Raw genomic sequence first — 20,929 nt, 5'->3', positions numbered from 1 at the left:
TGTGAGTAGTGCAGAATTGAGCACAAATATCTGACCCTTAAATCAAAGAACATATAACAGCTCTGAGACAGAAGGAACATTATTTGACTACTGTATTTAAATCGATAGCCAAGTTTGCATAATTCCAGGAAAATATAAATTCTTGAATAATATTCCTGTTCCTATTTGGCCTTTGCTTCATTTGATACTTCATCCAATTTTAAAAGGACTTTCAAGTTTTGTTATATTTGTGTTAATTATTCTCTGTGAAGAATTTAAACTTACTAAAGAGTACCTAAACCTTTGTTTATAAGTATCAATTTTATTACTATTCTGAAAAATAACAAAATGTAAGTTTCCTAATTGCCACGATTTTCCTTATAATTTTTCTTCTTCGAAAGAATTTTAACTTTGATATTTTCCAGAGAATTTTTAGCATAATTTTTCCTCTCTAACCTAAGTAAGGTTAAGTAAGTAATGAAGTACTATTTCTCCATTTGAAGACCAAGAGAAAATATCTTTGGTTTCATTTTGAAGCTTCTTAGAATTTTATAGATCCTCTGAACATGATCAAATAAATTCAAATTTGGAAGAAAATGCAGGGGACTTCTTGAATAATATTACAAATAATTTACTGTTCTCATTATTTGTAGATTTTGCATTAGTGAATTTGCCTACTCATCAATTTTTTTATCCCCCAAATCAATTCTTGTGACACTTTCCTAGTCCTTCTTACACATTTGCAGAGCTGCAGAAAATTTGCATCTGTGAAGGCACACGCTGCCAGCGAAGTTTGAATAAGGCAGTGTTCTGCCTTCCTGTTTTAGTTCTCATGTTGCAAATAAGTCTTCTGTGGTCTATTTGGTGCCATGTTTTTCACATTTGTGCTGTTTGTTGATGGTTTCGTGATTTAAAATGGCCCCCAAGTGTAATGCTGGAGAGCTGTCTGGTGTTACTAAGAAGGCTATGACAGTGCTTTCCAGAGAAATACCTGTTAGATAAGCTTTCAGGATTGGTGAGTTCTGTGTTAATAAGTCAACAGGAACACAAAACCAGATTATGGATTGATCATTTGGCAAAATGTTTTGTACACAAGCTCTCAGGAACCTAACCAGGCATTTCTGCTAGGAGCAGTGGTTCAGTATTTGCTAATTGTCTGCAAGGACTTTATAGAACTACAAGCATTGCCTGTTTTTTATTTGTATATGAAATAAACTAATTATGTCCTTATAAGAGTATTATTTCCAAGAAGTAAATATTTATTTTCCTCAATCTGTTTTGAGGGAACAAATAATCAGCAGTGATTTCATCGCAAAATACATATTTGCACCAAAATTCTTTATTTCAAATATAAAAGCTTGTTTCGTGTTTATTATTAAGTTTGAAACTCTTTGCCTATTCAGTGACTCCACTATGCAGCTTAATATTTTGACCAAATAATTGGCACAAATGACTGATTTTGAGTTTGAAATCATGTAAGAACCCAGCACAAAAATGCATCATGTTTTATATCTCTTTCAGAGCCAAGTGTTGCCACTTACTGATGATCACATAAGGACCTGTTTCATGCCATTTCTGTTGGCACTGTCATAAGTCATGCTGAGTTAAAGAAAACAATTTTGCAAAACATAAGGCAGGATTTTTTGTTTTTTAGGTTTCAGATTTTTTTTTTTAAATGTGGTCATGGATATAAAAAACTGCATTTACGAAGGGAAAATAACCATGGCTAAAATATCAGACAACTAAAGGAGCCAGAGAATTATGTATATGTCTCACCATGCTGTGCAAGTATCGACCTGAACAGAGGAGTTTATTTGGTGGGCAGAATATCAGGACAATTGAAGTATCGTTAGATATATTTTACCAGAGTGCTCGTTATTTTCACTTGTAAAAAAAGATTTTATTTATTTATTTTCAGAGAGGGGAAGAGAGGGAGAAAGAGAAAGTCCTGCACACCCCCCAGCTGTGGACCTAGCCCACAACTCAGGCATGTGCCCTGAGGCATGTGCCCTGACTGGGAATCACACCTGTGATGCTTCCATCCTCAGGCTGGCACTCAATCCACTGAGCCACATTCACCGGGATATTTTCACTTTATTCAAGTATTATTTTGTTAAATTAATAGATAACATCTTAGTGATTATTTGCTGTCGAATGAAACTTTTTATGTGTTATTTAGTACAACATCCTTTTGAACTGTAAGTAGTATTATTTCCCATGTTACATAAGAAGAAACTAAAACTTACGGTAGTCGAGTAAATCCCCCAAGACCCTGTAAGTGATGACCAGTGGAGTGAAGATTTTAACTCCTCTGTTCAACATCAGGTTCACCACACTGCTCCTTCCACGTCTTGCTTCACAATGTCTGCAATGGATAGCTTGTCCTACTGTGAGTTTTGTCACTTTCCTGACAGTTCCACCCACATTCCATGACCCTGTTCCCCTAAGGAAGATAGGGAGTAGGATGGAACACTGTAAACACCCTTGCCTTTCTCCAAAGGATAAACTTATGATATTAATCTCCTTCAAGTGGTTTATTGTGTTGTGTTCTTGCCCAGTATCAACAACTGTTTTAAAAGAAAAATGGAGTTCCAAAAGGTCAATTTACACTATTATTTAACAGGAGAATAGAAAATAGAGGGTGGGTTGTGGTTTTTTTTTTTTTTTTTGGTCTGAATTATGTATACATGAACATAAAACTTCAACTCTCCCCATTAACTTTTTTATTTTAATTTTTAAAATTTATTTTATTTTAATTGTTGTTGAAGTACAATTTTCTGCCCTTTACCCCCATCCCAGCCTACCCCCCCCCCCTAAGTTTTTTAATTTAAGAACCAGCGGCTGGCATTACCTCTTTCTACCTGCCGATGCTTTCTGAATCACATTCAGCACTCAGTTTTAGTGATCCCCATTAAAGTCCAGAGCCTAGGGAAATCACCTTAAATCTGTGTTCCCTAGCAACATCCCTGAGGGTAACAACAGCTGCTTAACCATATGCTGCTAGAAAGATGCTGTAGGGGAAAATACACAGAAATTGATATTAAATACCTTAAATCTTGATACTTGAAGTACCATAGTTACCATGTTCGATTTTTTACCTTTTGTTGTGCTAAAGCAAAGGAGAAGGGTATGTTTAAGAATCTGAAATGGCAGACTAGATGAGCTTAGCAATCAATGCAATTTTTAGATATTTTCTTGCTGAGATAAACACAGAAATAGCCACGAGGAAAATAGAATAACTTTATTTATAATTGTGAGTCTTAAAATGTTAAAGTTGTATCACATCAATTGTACATGTGTTATAATATGACATGACATTTAAACATTGAGGGAACTTAAAATTCCTTCCACATTTTTTTGATACTCCGTATTTCTGGTGTGTGTAAATTGTTTTATTTTCTCCGTTGTTTGACTTTTTCAGGATGCCATATACTTAAAATCATATTATGTAGACTTTCAGATCAGTTTCTCTCCCTTAGTAATTGCCTTTAAGTTTCCTGCGTATCTTTCTACAGCTTGAGCTATCAAGCCTTAAAAACGTGCTAAATACTCCATTACAAGGATGTACTGGCTGTACTGTAGTTTATCCATTGACCTACTCAGGGACACCCTGGTTGCTTACAAGTTTTGGTAATTATGACTAAGGCTGCTATAAACTTTCATGTACAGGTTTGTGTGTGGATATAAGTTTTCATGTATTCAGTTAGATACCAAGGAGCATGAGTGCTGGATTACATGAGAAAAGCATGTTTAGTTTTCTAAGAAACTGTCTTCCAAAGTGACTGCGCCATGCTGCATTCCCCCATCCTTGCCAGCGTTCGGTGTGGTCTGCTTTGGATTTCAGTCATTCTTGTAGAAGTGTAGTGGGAGCTATCTCATTGCTCTTCTGACTCGTGATGGCATGGGGTGTTGAGCATCTTTTCATATGCACATTTGCTATCTGTGTCTTTTTTTGGTAAAACATCTTTTGAGATCGTTTTCATTTTTAAGTGGATTTGTTTTTTTTCATTGTTGAGTTTTAAGGGTTCTTTGTATATTTTGGATTCCAGTCCTTTATCAGATGGTGTTTTGAAAAGATTTTCTCCCAGTCGGTGGCTTATCTTTTTATTATCTTAAGGTTATATAATAAAAAATAAGAATTTAATTATTGTAGGTTAACCACTAATAGAGGAATTGGTACCACTATTGTGCTTTGTATCATAGGGAGGAAAGATGATCTTTTGTGGTTTCTTTGTAAAAACAAATTTTCCCACATTTAAAAATCATCAATATGTTTCTTTTCTCTGTATCTCCCATCCCAAGTCTAAGCTCTTGCAAGGAGGAGGAATAAAAAATTATCCTGTACATTTTGTGTTTGTTTTCATCAAGAAGTGACCGGTTACAGTGTTATCCAAACATTGGCCCGCAACTCGGTCAATGTGCATGTGGACCGTGCCTTCACAGATGTTAAAAAAGGATAACTTGGACATTCTGGGAAATTCTATTCAGGTTGTTCCCAATAACTTTCAAACTTTCTGATTATCTGTGAATTTTGTTTCTTGGTTCTGTTTTTCTTTTATTTTTGTTAATCCTTATTGAAACAGCTAGACAAAACTGTGTTCTAAGGTCAAGCTGTGCTATTAAATTTAGTTTAATGATTTTATACAAAAACCAGTTTTTTCCCCAAAAGATTGAAATACATACACACATTAATAGTCAACTTGGGTTTATAAAACAAGAATATTTTGTTTGGAAAAGAGATCATGAAAGTAATTATTTATATTAGCTAAAAGCTCTTTCTGATTTCATTTTCCTCAGTAAATTTGTTTGCCTAGGAAAAGTTACTTGTTTTAAAGCCAAGATCAAATAGGAAGTTCTAGGCCATTTGTTTTCTGTGTGTTTGTATGTGCTAAAGTCTAGTATTTGTATCAGATAGCTGTGGAGCTGCTGTGGTTGGCGGTCCATCGGGTGGGGGTGGAGGAGACTCTGGACCACACTCTCTTCCGCCTTTTCCCAGTTATCACTCAGCAATCCATAGGACTATATGGAGAAGAACTGGAAAATTAGTCTAAATGATGATTTTATTTAAAGCAACACCACCAACAAATAGTCATTACTGAGCCATCATGGAGTTCTAGGTGTCTAATTTATAAGGTTTCTGAATTAGACTTCAGGGCCTATGTTACATTTTATTACAGTCTACAACATAAATGTAGACTGGCAAGAATTAAACTAAAAGCCTGTTTCACAGCTGTTATGCATCTGGGGGTTTGGTTAAAAGGGGCTAGCATAGTTTAGCCTGAGTTGTGATAAAAAGCAGGGTCTAGAGGCCTTTTAACTCAAGTCCTGTGCTCTGATCAGAGCTCTATTTAATACTAGCCCATAAGTCCACATGATTATAATTTGTAAGTCTTTAGGACACCAGTAACTTTTAAATCTCACCATGTGAAAAATTATTATGTCACCTGTGGACTTTAAAAGTAGTTAGCAAACTGGGATAAAGGCAATAATCAAACCAAGTATTTCTGAAACTTTCTTTGTCCAAGTTTTCTGCATATGATATACCAGCTATTCTTTGTAATGTACTCCTCAGTATGCTTTAATGAGGCATGTTAATTCTGATAAATGACTGCTTCGTGTCAGAGTTGTACCACTGGGAAAGGCAGGTTCCTTTTTCAATGTAACCTTTTACATTTGGCTTTCCCCCAGGCTTGCAGATGGGTCAGGGGCTGTGGAGAGTGGCCAGAAACCAGCAGCTACAACAGGAAGGCTATAGTGAGCAAGGCTACCTCAGCAGAGAGCAGAGCAGGAGGATGGCTGCCAGCAGCATTTCTAACTCCGGTCATCGTAAACAAGTCCAAGGAGGCATTGATATATATCATCTCTTGAAGGCAAGGAAATCTAAAGAACAGGAAGGATTCATTAATTTGGAAATGTTGCCTCCCGAGCTAAGCTTTACCATCTTGTCCTACCTGAATGCAACTGACCTCTGCTTAGCTTCATGTGTTTGGCAGGACCTCGCTAATGATGAACTTCTGTGGCAAGGGTAAGTTTAATCCACCACGTTCAATTCAGATATCTCTAAACATACGTCTTAACTGTTCTTTTTGTACTAGAGATACATGTATTAGGAAATATTTCTATCACTAGGACTTGTACTTAAGTCGTGTTTATCAAAACCTGGAAATACAAAGATAGAGTTATCATCACAGTCAAATTTGATATTGGGAGAAGAAGGTCAGTATAAAAGGAAATAATGAATTACAGTTAGAAGGTTACCAATCAGAATGTCAGTCTAATACAAATCAAAAATTGCCAGTTTAGTCTCAAAATACAAATTGTTAAGTGAGAATTTATCATCTAAAGCTGGTGTAGTTTGTGCTTCCCTTATAAAGAATAGGCATACCTAAAAATCAATAAATAGTCTTTAAATCTTACTGTTTTTATTGGTACAGATGGAGTATGTGTGTGTTTACTCATTTACATATTTTTTATCAGAGGCGCTTATTAGCATAAACTTTGGTGAATATTTCATCTACTTTTTTTTCTAACCACCATATAATCAATAAAGGAGGCAAATACTAGAAAACAAAGAGATGATCTATTTGCTAAACTGAATATAAATTATAGAAACTTTACTAGCTATGATACAAGTTTAAATTTAAACTATAAATCTAAGAATGTTTGCTGGAATAGAATCTATTTTATGGAACCCAAATTAATCCTTAAGTAGCAAACATACTTGAGCTGTGAAAATGTACCGAACATAGGAGAATCATTGGTGTTCTAGCATTCTTTACCATAGTTTATTTAAGTCTCATTATTTTATAAAGGGACCGCAAAATAATATAAAAACATACCTTTTAAAAAGCACACAGTGTGCTATACAGATCATGTATCATAGAAATGTACGGTTGAGATTAGGGGATGAGGGTGTGATGGAGGTGGAAAAGGGTGTGGGGGTGGTAAATGTTAATGGAAAAAATAATGTAAAAAAAAGAAACGTACACTTGAAACCTGTATGATCATATTAATCAATGTCACTGTGATAAATTTAATTAAAAAAATAAGAAAAAGTCTTTTTGAGACTTTGATTTCTAAGTGAAAATCTAATTGAATTAATACATTATCTAAATAGCAATCTTTAGTCAAAATGTATTATCAACAATGGCATTCCTCAGGCTTCCTAATGCAACAGAATTACAGTTTAATGATATAGTTCGTTTCCCAACCTCTAAATAGATATAAATCAGCTTGTCATTCTCTCATTGTCTTCCCATAGTGAGGATACTACAAAAGTAAGAGAAATTCTATTAATTAGTAATGTTTAAAATAAATTATGGTTACTTTTTAAAATAATTTAGTATAAGAATGAAAATACTTTAAAACTGGTTCATTTTATTGATCATTTTCTTTCTACATTTTAGTATTTCCAGCAAACTTATGTTCTTATCTTTGAAAAAAAGTTTATATCTAAGCTCATCTGAATGAACTCAATCAGAATGATATAGTTTTCATTTGGGATTTAAATCTGGATTGTTAATTTCTTTTAGAAATGCTTCCTTTTGGTTTACCACATAATTATGCCTATTTTTATGACACATGGATTTTCTTAGTGATAAATTGTTGCTATTTTAAATTAAAGGCAGGCTTAGTTTTTATTTAAACTGTGGATGTGTTGAATACTTACTAAGTTCTGTTGCTTAGTAATAAAAGTCAAAAACTATGGAACTAGGTTAAAGAGGAACTGAAATAGTGATAATTTTCTAAAGAAGATACTAAATGTACTGTTTTATTTTGTCTTTATTTTTAATTGAATTTGTCAGGGTAACAACAGTTAATAAAATTATATAGGCTTCAAGTATACATATGATAGATCTATATATTGTATATATATTGTACATCTGTATAACACACCTATATATTGTATTGTGTGTTCACCACCCCAAGTCAAGTCTCCTTTCATCTAAATTTGCCATTTTAAAGTAAATTATTTTTTGGTAATAATAATGTAAGGATATAAATTAAGTATTAAGAAGATATTCTCATATTAAATTAGATGTGTTACCCAACTGTTCTCATAATTTTTGATGGTATAGGCTGAAAAAGTAACTTTTTGTTTTTCTGTATATTGTGTGTGTGAAAAGAAGGGAGTTTGGGCCAAAAATTAATAATGAATATCACAAAATGAAACTATTTAATGTTTATCTCTACAAGTAAGTATTTGTTGTTATTATTTTAAATTGAATTTATTGGGGTGACATTGGTTAATAAAATTATATAGATTTCAGGTATATGATTCTATAATACATTATCTGCATGTTGTATACAAGTAGGTGTTCTTTAACACACACAAAAATCAGATCACTCTGAGAAAGTTATTTAAAGTATTTCAAAATATAATTTCAGTATTTTCCATGTCTCTGGAGTAACATATTTATATTTTATGATCTGTGATACACAGCTAGAATTCCTGGCATTGTAGTAAGGTAAAACATTACCTTCCAAATAATGATCAGTAGCTAATGGCTCTGTACAGAGTTGAAAACAACTATCCCAATCTGCAGAAATAGTGTGTTTTCAAATATAAGCTGTTAGCACCTTCGATTTTATTGAATTTTTAAACAATCGTGTATCACTGTGATAGTAAAGAGCCAGTGTTTTGAAGCATTGTCTTAAAAACAGCTATGTTTAATATCACAGTTTTTGATATATATGTATTGAAGTTATAGCATTACAATTTCAATGTGAAGTTTGCCTTTGTTAATCTATATAGTAAAAAAAATTTTTCCTCTGCCCAGCAATCTTCGTCTCTTCCCCATTCATTTTTATGTCACAATTTTAAGTTAAGGTTGTAAGCTACGGAATAAGACTCCTTGGGTTTAAATCCTGCCTTTATACAAATATGCTTGTGGCCATGGGCATCTTTTTTATCATGCCTGTGTTTCTTTACTGGTAGCACCAACATCATAGGATTACTATAAAAATTAACCAAGTTAATACTGTTACATGTTACAATTCTTCAGTTAGTACCTGGAATTTAATAAGTACTTGTTAAACGTTAGCTATCATCGTTATTAAGTTTATATTTAGCTTCAGATAGTACTTATGAACATTATTAATTTTTGTAACTCACATTAAGTACCATCTGAATTTCTAAATTGAAGACATTTATTTATCATACTCTAGTAAACTAATTTTAAAAATATAAAATTAAACATTTTAAACTTTTGATCTGTAAAAACTAATTTGATATCATTTTGTGTTACTATTTTATCAATTTTATACATACATTTAACTTGGGAAGTTAAACATGGTAATGTTCCCTTATCTGATTTTATCTTTTACAGGTTGTGTAAATCCACTTGGGGTCACTGTTCCATATACAATAAGAACCCACCTATAGGATTTTCTTTTAGAAAATTATACATGCAGCTGGATGAAGGCAGCCTCACCTTCAATGCCAATCCAGATGAGGTAAGTGGAGAACTTGAATATTTGTAACAATTGAACTTTATTACTTTCTTGCTGCAACTTTCCAATATAATGAACTGCAAGTAAGATAACAAGTCACTGCACATGCCTTTTCAATCACTGCAAAGCCCACTATTTGAGTTACTGCTGCTTTTACCTTACCGTGTCACCTTCTAATCTCTCTACCTGCTCACTTTGTGTGGCAGCTTCCATGACACATGCAGTCCTCTGCTGGACCTGACTGAGATTTACTGCATTATAAGTGGAGAACATAAAATACCTTCATCAGCTTTTGTCTGCAGCATTTTCTTCTTGCTTCGTGTATGTTTATGTACTACTACTTTTATCAAAGATAATCACAAAAGGCATTGTTCTAGTTTGGGATACAGCAAAATGTTGTCTTTAAGTAATGCCTTTAACAATTTAATTCCATGTTGACATAGAAACTGCTTTTAGATTCCGTTATGTAATTGAATAATTTTATATTTATTATTTAATTTTTTAAAGACAAACACACAAATAGAAAAAAAGGAAAATAGGAAAAGCAAGAATAACTGCTTAACAGTTAATTTTTTTTCTTAACGTAATGCAGAAGAATGATTAAAAGACAATTGTTTCACCTACTTTTTCTCCTTTATTCTCACTTTAATATATCCTGGAAAGGTTCAGATTTTCAGATAGATGTTTAAATACCTACTAGAAATTTATTCTTAGAAATCTAATAAAAATTATATAATACTTAGTGCTACTATTTCTGTATTATTTTCTGTGCAAAAAAACTTAACTGGCAGTTATTTTAACTTACTTAATTTTCAAAACCTATCTTTTTGTTTCATTTGTTGCAGAGGTACCGGAGGCTATTTAAATCATGCAAATAGTTTTAAAATATCTTAACTTTTTAAAAAAGATTCTATTTATTTACTGATTTATTGTTTTAGAGAGGGGAAGGAAGGGAGAAAGACAGGAAGAGAAACATCAGTGTGTGAGAGAAACAATGATTGCACGCCCCCAACCAGGGACCAGGCATGTGCCCTGACTGGGAATTGACCCAGAGACCTCCTGTTTCACAGGCTGGTGCTCAACACTGAGATACATCAGCCAGGGCTAAAATAGCATAACTTTTGCTATGTTATAATTAGAGAAGTGTTTCTCTGTGTAAGATATTAAATATTAAACAGAAATGCTGATTTTATAAATATGCATGTAATACAAATGATACCATATTTTTAAAGTTAATTTGATTTTTGCTTGTTATATACAATTTCTTTCTCTGAGTTAATTTTTTGTACATGAATGAAAAGTAAAATATAACACCACTACAAAAGATACATATGCATTATCAGTTAAATCTTAGCCCGCAAATATAACAAAGTGTGTGTATATATATATATATATATATATATAAAATATTAATCCTGGTATAGATATTTAAATTAAGATATTTGTTCCCTCCTTTCACCACAGTTTAAAGAGTTTTTACTTTTAATAAAAGAAAACTGATAACTTTATATAAAAGTAGGATGATTTAAAATAAGTTAAAGTTATACATTTGAAACCAGTATGATACTGATTTATAGAAATTAATCATTCTTTAGAAGGCAAATGAGTAGATAAACTATCACTAACTTAGGTTTTGTAACTTGTCACTTTATCTCAAATTTTTTTGATGCCTTTATCATAAAATACACTTCTTTTTGCTTTTTTTTTTATCAAATTCATGTTCTCTTCTGTTTAAATATAAAGCACCAGTAAGTATGTCACCTCTTTGATCTTGCACTATGACATACCTGCTCTGTACCAGAAATTCATTAACCACACTTAATGTATATGAAGAGTGACATGGTTTCGGAGACTTAATCATGTTTATTAGAATTAGTCATTCTTGTTGCTAATTAAAACAGTTCATATGATGAACTTTGTAATAAAGTATATATTTCACATCAGTCTTTTGAGTTATTTGAATGATGGTCACTAGAGAGGAACTGAAGCAAGATAATACAGTGTTTCACTGGAGATACTTGAGTCAGAAAGGCAGCTATTCCAAGCCCCAGTCTTATCATGCCCGGTTTATCAAGGCTTGCTGGCTCCTGTCCTAATTATGCAGATGTTGAGTAAAACTGTCATCTTCAATTCATCTCACTTACAAATATTACATTCTAAGGAAAATGTGACTTGGTAAGTGCCAAGTTATAGATTTACAAAAGTCAGAGAAGTTGGATGTAACTGCTGACACTGATCGTGGTAAGTCGTTATTCCTTGCTAATGGAGTACCCATTCTTTAAGCAAATTATAAAGCCATTTTTATGTAGATATGAAAATATAGATAGGCTAGGTACACTAGAATATGATGGATATTTTTAAATATCTAAATTAGAAAAGCTAGATGTCAAAATATGTTTCTGTCTTTGCAGCTACATATGTCAGACTATTGAGTTCTTGTTATACGTCCTCTAGAGTGTTTGGAGGGGGGGCAGAAAAAAGAGGTAAAACTGAAGTCCTCTTTTTATCTGACAAAAAATTTAAAATTTTTAAGTCAAATGTTTGCTAAGAGAGGGGATTGAAGTTATTATTTAAAATAAGGTTTCTAGATCTTCAGTATTACTTATTCATCCTACCTCCCATTGTTATTGAGAGTTGGCTGTATTTCCCTTTTCTTCCCTCGCTGGCTTGATTTAAAGATATCCTGCAGCATTCCAGAAGTATTGAATTCCCTGTTCTGAGAGGGGCACAGAGTGCTGCCGGGAGGCATAGGGTTGCACCATTCAAAGTGACCTGTGGTTCCAGAATTTTGATTCTGTGCTTTTATGGACATTAGTAATTCAGCAAGGGTTGCCTAATAGCAAAATAGAATTCTGCCTTTACTAGAATGTACTTAGGATATAAATAGCAAAAAAAGATCTTGAAATACACTTAGAGGTACAGAGAAATGAGGGGAAGTATTTTAATGACTATATTCCATACTTTCTTTCATTGACTAATATAAATAATGTCAATTTGGTTGTTTATCCAAGTCAAGGCTTCAAAACTGAAATCATGTAATTCAAAGAGATATCCTAAGTGATGTTTTTATGTCGAACTTCTTTGTATGAGTTATACGCTAGCCAAATCTTAGAATGACTCTTGTCATGTTTTTTGAATGCTAGAAATCAGTAAGTACTTTTTGGAGGTTCATTTTTTTTTCTTCTCACTGGAGCACTGTCAGCAGATGTGTTATTTTTGGCTTAATATAAGCCTAAGAAGTAAATTAGTTTTGATGATATGTTTAAATATAAGTGGTGTTTAATGCGAGTACCTGAGATAAGATGTATATAATTGTTCAGTATTGTAAAAAAAAAAGTCTACTTTCCCATCATTTCTAGTTCTCTACTTAACATCTTGATAGCGAGCACCATTATAATATTATCAAAATAAGAATACTTACAGCCACAGGGAACAAGATTCTCCAAAGGACATCGTTCATGTCACGGACATGGGTAACCAAACTCCACAGCAACTGCTGGCCGTGGCTCATGGGGTGGGGGCGAAGATCTGCACAGTTCGTGGTACGATTCTCTAGCACGCGGTTGTTATGTGCATGCCATTGTGATCTCAGCTGTGCGTGAAGTCTTGATCTTGTGCATGAGCTTGTGTACTTTGTGGCAGGTGATCACATTCTAGTAAAGGAATGTGCTACAAACCATCCGTTTACATTAGGCTGTCTCTCCCCTGCATGGACAAGTTACGTGTGTTGATTTTATTCCACTAGCGGCATTGTGATCAAATGAGTTTACTTATCATTCAGTAAGCTACGTTCCTTGTGCTCCATTTAGTACTGAACACTTTCTTGACCTCGTTATTTTTAAATTTAGAGTCTGAAAAATTGATAATGCACGTGGTTTCTTAACTTTATTATAGGCTTATTTTTGTTTGTATAAATACATGTTTTAAAAGTTTTTAAACATAATATCCTCATTGTGGTCAGGTAAAAGAAGTCTTTATTTTTAACTACCTAAGCACATTTTTTCCTGTGTTCATGCAGAAACACCCACATGCATATGGTTTTATGAATTTTGTTAGATCTGGTTAGAATCTGTTATGAGAAATATTTTGACCCATGCATGTGTTTTGGATGGAAATACATAAGTAAATTATTTTCAAGATAACAAACTCTTTTTGTTGTTGGACCAACTAAAATATAAACAGGAAATCTGTGGTTCTCCATTATAGAAAGGAGCACAGGAGTTTATACTCAATTCTTACGAATAATATCTCAGAAATTAAATCTTCCTGAGTTTTTGCTTTAACATACAGCAGAAAGGTGTTCTTTATTGTTACTTTATAGCATAGCAACAGTGATGAAAAATAGCTTTTATTTTTATTGTTAGAGATAGAAGACCCTGATTGATATCAGCAGAATTTACACATAAGCCTCTCCCAAATGTATTTTTTGTCAGTAAGATATACAGAAAGAAAGGTAAACTAAAATTCCTAAATTCTTAGCTTCATATAAACTAATATGTGTCTAGGAATAATTCATCCTCAGTACCCTTCACTTTGCTCCTCCACTCGGCCAGTACCACGTGCTGTGATCTGCTACCTGCAGGACACACTCTTCCCTGTGTGTGTCTGGGGTGTTTGGGCTTGAAGGAGCAGAGAACCTAACTAACAAGGACTTAAACATATACATTTATTTATTCAAATGACACCCAGAAGTAGGTGTCCCAGAGTTATTTCAGTAATACGACGATCCCCTCATGGACCATCAGTCAGTGCATTGACTTTTGCCCTTTCTTCATAGCAAGATGGCTACCACTGCTCAAAACATCCCCTTCTCATGTGAGGTTCCCCTCAGGACAAAGAAGGCAGGCAAAGGAACTCTCCTCCAATTCCTTATGCTTATTAGGGAGAAAAAGTCTTTCAGGAGCCTTCAGTATATGTGTGCTCGTTTCTTATGAAAAGAACTGAATCAAATGAACACCCCTAGATGCACAGAGAACAGAGTAGAAAGGATTACATGATTGACTAAACTTAGCATGATTTAGTAACTGTGACTGAGATGCTGGAAGCAGTGAGTAGAGTGAAAAGGCCTTTGGGCAGGCCTCCAAGCATCTGCAACACTAGTTTTTACTAGTGAGCCATTTGGAAAGTTCGTACTTCTGCTTCTCTTATTTGTGGGCTCTGCTGGGTTAGAGGCCTTGATACCCACAGGGGTCATATTGGCACCAGATATACAAAAATTGATGTTGGTTGCTGAGACTACCTTCTTGCTGGATTAGGTTCTTCTGCCACTGAACAGAGAGGCCAAAACAAAACCAGACAAATAATAAACAAAAGGCTATGAGGGTAAATAATTATGCTGTGGTTGAGGTAATTAAGCCTAATTACCAGAAGGAAATAGTTACTGGCACACAGTAGGGGAAAACAAAAGGTGGAACTCAGGAGATGTCTTAGAGTTCCTTCTGGTACCACTATGTCCTACGGTAAAGTCTAAAGTCATTTCTGAAACAATTGTCGTAGCCCTGGATGGGCAGCAGCTAAAGCCCAGCACCTAGACCCCTCACTGTGAACCAGCTGAGAGGCTGCTCTCAGCCCAGCCTCCAGTTGAGTATAGATTATTCCACACTAATCATGTCAGTTCTGTTCCCCTTAACTTCCATGACATCCACTGAACCCAGTCCTGACCTGTGTGATCGTAGAAGATTGTGTGGAGAGTGATTCTTTAGGTTTTGAAGAGACAAAGAGATGCACATGTGTACATGTACACTTCTGGACACTGGTGTATTGAGTCCCATGATGCCGTGTGTGAACTAAACAGCCCTGGAGTCATATTAGTTTGCAACTCTTTGATGTGCAAGATAATAAGTTCCTTTACTTTTTTAAATTGAGGTTTCTGTTGTTTTCAGTCAAAAACATCCTAATGCTGCATAATCATCATTTTCAGCATTATTATTGCTATTACCCAAACTTAGGGTAGTTTGATGTCATCTCAAACACATTTTTGTAAAAATAAACATTGCTGTTTCTCATTGGCAAATTAATTAATTTTATCTCCCGATTTGCTGATGAGAATTTAATAATAGCAGAAGGAGCTAGTTGACAATGAAAGGAATCCCTCACCAAATATATTTTCCTCTATAAGAATTATTTATCCAGAAGAGCTAAAATGCTCAAGTTCATTGGCACAGTCCCTTTCCTTGTATCAGCATTAGAGTCAAAGGGCAAAACTATGCCTCTCAGACAGTAAATATTATCCTCTGTCTAGAACTTTGATAGTACCTTCAATTTCAATCTAGTTACAGCCAGTCAAGGCATACAAAACTGGAGCCAATCACTTTTTCAAGGGCAACATGATGTGTGTACAGGTATCTGCCTCTTTTAATCTGACTCATGTGTTGATTTTATGGTTAAGAAGGCACCTTTATTGTGTCTGTACTAGGATAAAGATTTACTTTATTTTTTTAAATTTAACTTTATGCTACACTCTGCCCTGACCATACGATATCATGGCCACCCTCTCCCTCTCTTGTCTCCAAGAGTCATTCTAGCCTGTGCTTTAGAATGAGTCCACTGAAGGATGTTTGTAGACTCATCCTTTTAGAAGCTTCAAAGAGAATCAAATTTCCCAGGCTGTTTTATAGCCTTAGTTTAATTGAAAGAGATTCAGCCCTAGAGTATTCCGTGGTTCATTCTTCAGGCACACCACCTGATTTTGCATTGGTGTTCCTCAGTCTGCTACGGGAGATGCTCATCTGTTCTCTCATTTAGCGTGAACTGTCTAGAGTAAAACTGCTTTTGGTTTTTATTATTTGGACTGGTGACTCCAAAATTTGAGAGTTTATAATTTAAAGCATTTCATAGCATACTAGAGTTTTGGCCCAACTATAGATTTTTATTGCTGTAATCATTTTTCTTTTTTCCTTTTAGTTGAATTATATAATTCATAAAAGTTTACAGCTCCTCTTGAAAGTCAGCTGGAGTCGTTGTACAGATAAACTCCTACAAATATTCAACAAATATTTATTAAGTATCTCTTCACTTACTAGTTTTATGATTTTTCACCTTGGGCAAATTAAACTTCCTGTGCTTCAGTTTCACCATCTAAAACAGGGAAAGAATAGTTCCTGTATCATTGTGGTGTTGTGAAAATTAAATGAAATAATGTGCCCTGGCTGGTGTGGCCCATAGATTTAGTGCAGGCCTGTGAACTGAAAGGTCGCTGGTTCAATTCCCAGTCAGGGTACTTGCAGGCCAGGTGTCCAGGGGCAAGAGGCAACTGATTGATGTGTCTCTTGTACACTGATGTTTCTCTCCCTCTCTTTCTCCCTCCCTTCCCCTCTCTCTAAAAATAAATAAAATCTTAAAAATGAATCATGTATGTTTAGTGCTTCTTAGAGCTTAGTACTTCTAAGTGCTCACCAAAATGTAGCTTTAAATTTATACTACAGTTACAACTACAACTTATACTACCAAGAGGCAAGCACTGCTCTAGGCACTGTTCCTCTTTTGGAACTTTTGGGTTCCAGTAGATAAATATTTGGCACCTGATGATGGTCCTCGTGAAGTATGTATTGGTCATACCAACATCTCCTAGCTTTAGATGGCGATACTCTTTGCCTTTTGTTTTATTTCTTGGCATGTGATGAATAGTTTTTTGTACATACAGTAATTTTTTGTCTCGGTGCTTCTACTTAGTCTTCATGGACGTTTAAAACAGCAGTTCAGGGCCCAAAATTATGTTCAAGTTAAACATGAGCCTTGGCTGAAGAGGTGGTAGGATGGACAGACACCTTAATGACCCAGACTAGTGAACACATGCACTAGCAGTGAAACTACCATTTAAATTCCGACTCGCGTCTCTGCTTTTCTGCTATTGAGATTTTGTGTTTTTAATGCTATTTTTACATTGTTTAATAGCTGTTAAAATAGATGTATGAATGTACATCTTAGAATCTGGGTAATATAAAACTTTAAGTGGAGTTAGTAATTTAAATCAATACACACATATTACAAATATAGTTTTGTGTATGAATTTTTAAATTAGCTGACATTGATGTTCAGATGTGTCACTTTCTCACTGGTTTGAATTACTGTTGATTAGACCTTAACTAATAGTTTTATCTCCATGTCTTGATTAAAATGCTTTCTTTTTCTAATTTTCAGACATATTAGAATAGAAGAGTTTTTTTCAAGAAGCTTACCTCAGCTACCAGCAACTTTGTCAGTAATAATTACAGTAATGATTGCTATGTAGTTACTTATCAGTTAGGAAGTAACTTCATATTCATCATCTTATTCTCTACCCCAGTCTTGGTATGACTCTTTTGGGGACTATTAGAGCTCACAGATGTGGCTCTTTTTCTGTGCGAGGCTGTTAGAACTAATTAATAAGGACCTTATATTGTTATGTAAAGCCTTAAATACTGAGGCTTATGTTGTTTTTTTGTCTAGTGTCATTGCTTTTTCTCCTGTGAAAAAGAATTAGAAGGCTCTGTCCCTCTCTCTTCCATTTTCCATGGACTCCATTAAAGGGGACTTCCCATTTTTCTTTTAATTTTCTTTGAACTACCCTTCTTTTACGTGAGATTTCCTATTGACTTTTTCTGGCTACAAATAATTTAGAGTGTCTTTGTGACCATTCTCAGCAATTCCTGAGCATTGTACACTTTAATGTACTGAAAAGTTATATATAGATTGTTATTGGAAGCTGAAGTCCTTGTCAGTTTAAACAAGGTACATAGTAAACTGATTTCCTTCCATATTCCACACTCAGGACTGAACAGCATGACTCTTCATCACCTTCAAATCACATGTAATGCTCTGACCAGTTTCAGTAACTGCATCAGAGGGAATGGGCCAGAGGTGTGGGCATTCTCTCTTCTCTTCACAGCCATCAGTCCCCTCCCCAACTCGGGTGTGGGCAACATGTGCTCTCTCTTCTTCGCAGGGAAGAGGCAACACTTAAATCTCCCGCTCAGATTTCAAACCAACATTAAAATTATCTTTGCATTTATTTTTCCAGTTTTCATTGCCTTCTTTCCTCTGAGTTATAGGTCACACAGAGCCTTGCTGTGAACAGCCTAATTATGGGTACCTCAATAAGAGGAAAACATTACTCTTAAAAAACAATCTTTCTGCATAGGACACCTTAAAACACCTGGGCATAGCTTTTATGGTCGCCTTTGAATCTAGTGACTGAATTGGGAATAATAATTATTATATGCATGAGTAGCTTAAATTACCATGAATGAAGGCATTGTGTGACATTTCCGAAATAGGTGCGGAGGTCAGTCGCACACATAGGAGAGGGCATGGAACCTTCCAGAAGGGAGAGAACAATGCGAAAGTTAGTGGGCAGAATGAAATGAAATGAAATGAAATGAAATGAAATGACAGAGTGAAAATAGCTGCCTCATCTTAGAGTTGCCCATTTTGCAGTCTTCTGCATTTGTTTTACTTCTGCTGAGGAGCAAGGTATTGATTTTTATTTACAGAATAGAGATCTCTGGGTGAATTTTACCTATTCAAGTTCTATGTAGGGTTTTTTTTTATCACTTAACTATAGAGCACATGTTATATGATTAAATAAGGAGAAAGAGAGCTACTGGAGTACATAAAAATTAATAAATTTAGCAGTTTTTTTTAGCAATTCTGAAGGCACTATAAAAAGAAGAAATAGTATCAGCAGTCATCTTAACCGCTGGTGCTCTTTTCCAACAAGACAATGGGAATCTCTCATTTGACCTGTAGAGAGCTGTTCCTGATGTGCTAATAATATTTCAGAAATAATCAAGAAAATAAAAGTTTTCCTAACATGTTGTGTCACCTGATTTTTATATCATTACTTTTGATGTGAAAATGTTAAATTTCAGTATGTTGAATATTAATATATTAGTGCCATGTTAAAAGAAAAATTAGAGATCTAGATTGAACTGTGTTTTATAAGTAATTATTGTTAAATTTTAGGATTGTTATTTTAAAAGTCTTTGATTTTTTTTAGTAAAGAAAATTAAATACACCATCCGGTTTGCTTTCTATTAGTGCTCTAAAGATAGGTTTATTACCTGAAAGGTGGTAGCCGCGGTACAGGATTTTCACGTGGCCTACAACAGCGGATTTGAACAAAATGAGCTGCATGAAGATGTTCACTAAATGTGTCTCCTAAACTGTCCGTGGGGAAATGCGGGAACTCCCTCGTATGCCACGGTTTGGTTTTATGAATGATTCCCTTTACTGACCAGCGGTTACACAGCGTTTCTGCTGATAGCTCGTACTCTGAGCACCCACCGTCAGCACTTTTGTTTTTAATTAAGACTTGACTTTATTTTTTTAAGAATAGCTTTAAGTTCACAGCAAAAGTCGGTACTTTTTTATTTGGCTTTGCATGCCTGGTTTTCTAGAATTCACTCTGTTTCCAAATATGTATTTTCTGGTTCTGAACGTATATATATTTGGTAGATTTTGCTTTGGAAACACACTGTGGATAATAGTGATTTAATTTTTTTGAAACAGGCTTTTTAAAAGATGAGAGAAAATAAGGTATTTATGTAATAGAAGAAAACAAAGTAGCTACATGCTAAACCATGAGTTGTTATGTGGACAGAGCCCTTCTCACAGTACTAAGTAGCTGGAGAGGGCGTAAGACAGGTGGCTAAGCTCCGGAGCATCTTTTCCTCATTCTCAATGACTTCTTAATATTGGTTTTAGTGATATATTTGTGTTTTCTTGAATTATTTGCTTTTGCCACCTACACAAATTATGACAGAACAGCTCACCACTCCAATTTGATCGTATAAGTCTTGGTGCTATCATTCACATGACAGATTTTAGTGGGACGCTCTGTGGAAACTGCTTCATAAAGTTTCCTTTTTTTTCCTTGAATTGCTGGAAACATCCGTTCTACTAAAGAAAAGCTTAACAAGAGATGCGGTGAATTAATTTTACCTGGGTTCTCATTCCTGCTTGGCTCTCCTTTATTTATTCCTTGAGGATTTCTTGTTCTTCCCTGCACTGCTCCTGACAGATCTTACCATGTGGCCTCAGGATCCCAATCAGCTTGCTTTTCCAACTCTCCCCAGATGCTCTGTCCTCCCTTACAAGGAAACCAACATGCACTCTGCTTTCTACTTATATCACTTTCTTAAAACCTTGTCTCTGGACCAGCAGTGCTAGCCTGTCCACCAGGTTTAGAAAGCACAACGAACTCACCTGTGTTCTCACTCCTTTCCCCTGCTCCCCTCTTCTCTCTACCTTGCTGCTCACGTTATCTCCTCTTTCTCTTGCGCTTCAGTCTTTTCCTGTATCTATTGATGCTCTTTCTCTTGTTTTCTGACATGCATGTCAGAAATGCCTTGGAATTTCTGCATTTTGCAAAATGCAGAAATGCATTTTGACATGCATCTCAAAATTACCTTGGAAAATTTTCATTTCACCTTTTTGCCCTTTAATTTTGCCATGTTTGTACTTCTTGGTACTAATATATTTTTCAAGTGAGTGGTCTATCCTGTTTCCTTACTTTGTG

At 34.8% G+C, this 20,929-nt stretch overlaps 1 protein-coding gene across 2 annotated transcripts in view; it reads left to right on the top strand.

Moving 5' to 3' along the window:
- FBXO8 (F-box protein 8) overlaps positions 1–20,929 on the top strand; it is a 40,617-nt gene that overhangs the window by 11,709 nt on the left and 7,979 nt on the right. Inside the window, exons 1-3 of one of the 2 annotated variants that reach the window (XM_053658390.1) lie at positions 4,366–4,467; positions 5,668–6,004; positions 9,309–9,435. In XM_053658390.1, coding sequence (XP_053514365.1) covers positions 5,676–6,004; positions 9,309–9,435 — 456 coding nt within the window. In that variant the 5' untranslated portion in view covers positions 4,366–4,467; positions 5,668–5,675. Of the gene's footprint in view, positions 1–4,365; positions 4,468–5,667; positions 6,005–9,308; positions 9,436–20,929 lie in introns of those variants that run through there. The other variant, XM_037143770.2, reaches the window with a different exon arrangement.

The sequence above is a fragment of the Artibeus jamaicensis genome, unplaced genomic scaffold, assembly GCF_021234435.1.
Source record: "Artibeus jamaicensis isolate MK-2021 breed Jamaican fruit bat unplaced genomic scaffold, CSHL_Jam_final scaffold_537, whole genome shotgun sequence".
Taxonomy (NCBI): domain Eukaryota; kingdom Metazoa; phylum Chordata; class Mammalia; order Chiroptera; family Phyllostomidae; genus Artibeus; species Artibeus jamaicensis.
Note: the sequence above shows the minus strand (reverse complement) of the source record. Positions and strands in the feature narration are given on the sequence as shown.